The sequence below is a fragment of the Myotis lucifugus genome, unplaced genomic scaffold (assembly GCF_000147115.1).
Source record: "Myotis lucifugus unplaced genomic scaffold, Myoluc2.0 scaffold_977, whole genome shotgun sequence".
NCBI lineage: Eukaryota > Metazoa > Chordata > Mammalia > Chiroptera > Vespertilionidae > Myotis > Myotis lucifugus.
The window spans coordinates 111,760-116,692 of NW_005872025.1; the positions used below are offsets into that span (position 1 = coordinate 111,760).

The window sequence follows — 4,933 nt, forward strand, 5'->3', positions numbered from 1 at the left end:
CTCCTGGGCCATGACCCCCAATCTCTCCTCAAGGTCACCTCCCAGCGAGCCCCACACTAACCACCCACCCGGTCAACAGCCGCCTGCCCTGACCCACAGCCCACACCTGGGTCCCCTTCCCGTGGTGTTTCCCCAGAGCCCTTCCCTCTCTCACCCTCACCCCTTCCTGCTCACTGGCTCTTACACACTCTGTGCCCCACACGCCTGCCCACGGGCCAGCAGGTCTCCCATCCCCCTCAGTGAGGCCCCAGAGGCAACCCCAGCGCTCACCTCTGTCACTGAACCAGCCTCCCCTGCAGGGGGAGCCCCTCCCTGTGCTGGACACAGTGTCCTCATGGCTGTGGCCCCAGCACAGCTGCCTGGGGCGGCTGCACCTTAGGGTGCCTCCGGGGACATCACTGCACCTGCACTGCCCCCAGGGCTGTTCCCCTAAACCTGCAGCTGCCTCTCTCCCCACATCCTGGGGGTCCACTGGAGGCTGGAGAGGGGGCAGCGGGCAGAGCACAGTCCCAGCAGGACCTGATCTCAAAGGAGGAATGAGGGGACCCTCCTCTGTGCTAACTCCACAACCTGGTTCCCCGAAAGTTCAGGGAAAGAACATGAGACCTGAGAAGGAGGCAAGAGCAGTTGGAGCCTGAAACCCATCTCCCCACACGCGGGGTCCTGAGTGCAGGGACCTGGGCCTGTGGGACAATGACGGCAACATGTACTCTGCGTCAGACGGGGACATCCAGAGAATGAGACCAAGATTCACACACAAAAGCAATAAGACACATAATATCAACCCCAAAAAAAAAACCCAAACAAAAAACAAACAAGTAAACAACACCCAGAAGATGAGGTCTGAGGGCCAGACCCAGGCCTGAGCCCCTGCTGACCTGCCCCAGGAAGGCCTCGCTGTCCAGGGTCCTGGAGATGCGCTGCATTAGGACACGTGACAAGGCCTGGGGATGTGAATCCCTGTGACCACAGGTCCTGGTGGGAAAGGGTTCCACTGAGGGACAAGGTCAGAGGAGCAGAGAGGTGACCCGGCTGAGGAGTCACCACGTCAAAGCCCACGATGCACTGAGCACCACCTGGGCACAGACCCAACCACTCTCTGTCCTCACAGCCCCTCCTGTCCCACCTGGGACAACCACAGAATACACATGGTTCTGGAAAGCTCTTGGTGCTTCAATTTATTTCCTCTCAGAATTTAGGATCTTTCCCTTTAATTAATCCCACACCATTCTTCGCAAGAAATGAACAAACCAGGTCACATCCAAAACCTCATTTCAATACAGAGCAGGAACTTGCAGCTCAGAGCATGAGGAAATAAAGACAGCGAGGGGGAGGGCACAGCCCGCCTCTGCTGACAGGAAAGTGTGGGGATCAGGGATGGGCCAGCCCCCCAATCAGGGGATCCTGAGTCAGGAAGTGGGAGTGTGAACACATCTTCCATCACTCAGTCCCCACAAGGCAGCTGCCTCACGCTGTGGAGGACAAGCATCATGAACACATTCAGGTCAGTGGCTGTAACTGGTGACATTCTCAAAGCCCACTTCATGCTCACAGTGTCCCACAGACTCCCCACCACCCAGTCCTCCCTCTGCCCACCTCTCCCCACGGCAGGGTCTCACCTTTAGAAGCCGAGAGAGACACATCAGAGCCCTGGCCGCTGTCACTGCCTGGGGAGGGGGGGGGTGTGCACACCAGGAGGGGGTCAGAACCCTAGGGCAGGAGACTAAGGAGGAACTATGTGGGGTGGTCCCACATGGTTCCCGTCTGTAAGGTCATAGGGTCTCAGGGGTCACCCCTCCATATGCACTGGCAGCCTGAGCATAGCTCCCTCCTTTCCCACCTGCGGGAAGAAAACATCCTGTGAGAGACCAGGGAGGAGGCAGGGCCATGAGGTCCTAAAGGAAGCCCTAGTCCTGGGCCCCAGAGAAGTTTCCAGAACCGTGTGCATAGACCCAGGGCAAGATAAGGAAAACTGAGGGAAGTGCATGTGTGGGGACTGGACCCACCGCCCTCCTGGAGGTCTCTGCTCAGCAGGGACCTTCCCTCTGACCCGGGGCTGCTGGGAATGGGGTCCCCACCACCAGCATCATCAGGTGATAAGGGGTTGCTCATTTTCCCATGGGCCTCACTACAGAGTAAGTGTGAGCACAGAGCCCCACACTGGCCAGCACATGCGTGGGGATGGTGCTTCCCATGAAGGAGGCGGGACACGCATCTACCTGGGCTTGAACCCCCAGTGGGACAGACACTCAGACCCCACCCCTGCCCACCTGAGCGCCTCCTCCACCACATCACAGCTGCAGCCACGGCTCCCAGCAGAACCAGGCCCCCAGCGATGCCCATGATGATGAAGATGAAGGTCTGAGGAGGCGGCTCTGGGAGGAGAAGGGAAGGGAGGGTGACGGCCCTGACTCCAGGCCTCAGCCCCGACCTCACTGAGGTCCCCCAGGGTCCGTGCTGCCCTGAGAAGAGGCTCTGTGCCCACGGCCCCTCCTCACCCCATCTCAGGGTCAGGGGCTCAGGCAGCCCCTCGTGCTGCACATGGCACGTGTATCTCTGCTCCTCTCCAGGGGGCACCCCCACGGCCGCCCACTTCTGGAAGGTGCCGTCCCCCGCAGGCCTGGTCTCCACCAGCTCCATGTCCTGGGTCTGGTCCTCTCCGTCATGCTGCCAGGTCAGGCTGATGTCCGCAGGGTAGAAGCCCAGCGCCCAGCATCTCAGGGTGACCTCATGCTTAGAGACGGGGTGGTGGGTCACGTGTGCCTTTGGAGGGTCTGAGGGGAGGGGAGAAAATGAAGGAAGTCTGCTCCCGCCATGGGACACTCCAGTAGTGCCCATGTGACCATCCTGAGAATGGACAACCACTTGGGGTGGGGGAGGGAACACACAGCCCACACACGAGCATGGACAGAGGCACCTGGAAGGACCTCCTAGTCTTTAGAAAATTTATTTATTTATTTATTTATTTACTTATTTTAAATATATTTTATTGAGCGGAGAAAGGGGATTTGTGGTCCTGACCTGGGTAGAGGCCACATGACTCAGAAAAGCTGTGGTCAGGCCTCAGACACAGTGGGTGTGGGCAGCGCACAAGGCCTGAGAGAGAAGGTTCCCGTGGGTCCCAGAGCCCCTGCAAGGCCCATGGGAACCTCTGATGGGCTATTTCAGGGGGGTCTCCCTGCACCCCAGGAGAACCTGCACCCCTAATTGTCCCTGAGAGGAGGGGGGTCCCTCTAAGTACCTGACCTGGACATCCAGGGGGCTCCCTCCCTGATCCCAAGGAGGGGTGTCTGACACTGATCCCCTGTCCTGTCTCCTTGTAGGAGCCCCAGCCCCGGGGAGAGGGGGCGGCCCCAGGGCCCCTGGTACCTGCGCGCTGCAGGGTCTCCTTCCCTTTTTCCAGGTGAATGTGGAGCCACTTCACACACAGGCCCTCTAAGTAGCTCCTCACACACTCTGCCACACCGGCCGCCTCCCACTTGCGCTTGGTGATCTGAGCCGCCATGTCGGCCGCGGTCCAGGAGGTCAGGTCCTCGTTCAGGGCGATGTAGTCTGCGCCGTCGTAGGCCCACTGACTGTACCCGCGGAGGAGGCGCCCGTTGGGTCCCATGTCGCAGCCTCTCATGACCTGGATGGTGTGAGACCCTGACCCCGCCCCAGGTCAGCACCGCCCTGCCCACCCAGCCTGGACTTAATCTAAACTGACAGTGAAATCCGGTCAAAGTCCCCGGGGCCTCCTCCCGCGTGGGGGCCGGGAGGGTCCCGCCGCCTCGGGGTGACGCTCGGACCAGGACCCTCGGGGAGACCCTGGCCCGTCCTTGGGGAGGGGGGTCGTGAGTGGCCCTGCGCGCGGCTCACCGTCCTCGCTCTGGTTGTAGTAGTTCAGGGCGATCTGCAGGTTCTCTCTGAAAACCTGTTCGTTGACCTTGACCCACAGCGCCTCCTCCTCCCAATACCCCGGGTCCTCCTGCTCCACCCAAGGCTGCTGCATCCAATGCGCCCGCGGCTCCACCTTCGGATTCAGGGCGTCGCTGTCGAACCGCACGAACTGCGTGTCGTCCACGTAGCCGACTTCAAAATACCGGGGCTCCCCGCGGCCGGGCCGGGACACGCTTGTGTAGAAATTTCTCAGGGAGTGGGGGCCTAGGGGGCGGACGGAGGGCAGGGCCAGGACTGGACAAGGGCCTTCCCGGGCCCCGCGCCCCCTCCCGGTCCCCTCGCTCCTTCCCCGCACAGCCGCGCCGCCCCCACCACCCCACACACACACTCACCGGCCCAGCTGGAGGTCAGGACCAGCGCCCCCGAGAGCAGCAGGAGGAGGGTGGGGGACCTCATGGCGGGCATCCTTGGTGTCCTGGGACCATCTGAGTCGGAGCGGGTCCCCTGAGAGGTTATATCATGGAAGGCGGATTGGCTTCTCTTGAAACCAGACACCCAATGGGAGTGAGCAGTGAGGCATCGTCATGAGTATCCGGGAAGGAGTCAACAGGGAATTTGAGATGGAGAAGGGAAACTCCAGGGAGAAGGGGAACCCCCAAAACTGAGCTACTCTGCTCCAAACTCTTCCCTGTGGCTGAGACCTGAGCGCCAGGCCTGGGCCTGGGTCTGGGCCCCGCCCCTCCTCCTGCAGGGGGGCGCTCTCTGCCCACTGTCTCCCAGAAGGAGCATCAGGCTGGTGCTCTGAGCTCCACTTCACCCAGAACATGGAAGCAGCCCAGCAAAGCTGTGGATATTTCTATGAGTGAGTAACAAGGGTCCCTCAGGCACAGCCTCAGGGGGCTATGGGCTGGTAGTTGGCATTGGCACTGAGTTGAATTGTGGGAAATGCTGTTGGTGTCTGGGAGTCAGAGGCCTGGGCGAGTGGGGGAACCTCTGTCCGCATCCCACGTGGACGCTGAGTGAGAGCAAGCAGAGCCCCCCACCCCATGTCATT

At 60.9% G+C, this 4,933-nt stretch overlaps 1 protein-coding gene across 9 annotated transcripts in view; it reads right to left on the reverse strand.

The window, feature by feature from the left end:
- Positions 1–4,344, reverse strand: part of LOC102440675 (HLA class I histocompatibility antigen, B-38 alpha chain-like) — a 19,983-nt gene extending 15,639 nt beyond the window's left edge. For 2 of the 9 annotated variants that reach the window (XM_014448986.2, XM_014448982.2), the window contains exons 1-5: positions 4,272–4,344; positions 3,859–4,143; positions 3,370–3,645; positions 2,499–2,774; positions 2,271–2,375 (exon numbers count right to left, since the gene is read on the reverse strand). In XM_014448986.2, the coding sequence (XP_014304472.1) occupies positions 2,271–2,375; positions 2,499–2,774; positions 3,370–3,645; positions 3,859–4,143; positions 4,272–4,344 (1,015 nt within the window). Of the gene's footprint in view, positions 1–1,353; positions 1,473–1,619; positions 1,668–1,807; positions 1,859–2,270; positions 2,376–2,498; positions 2,775–3,369; positions 3,646–3,858; positions 4,144–4,271 lie in introns of those variants that run through there. The other 7 variants (XM_014448979.2, XM_014448981.2, XM_023747786.1 and 4 more) reach the window with 7 other exon arrangements.
- Positions 4,345–4,933: the final 589 nt, after the last annotated feature.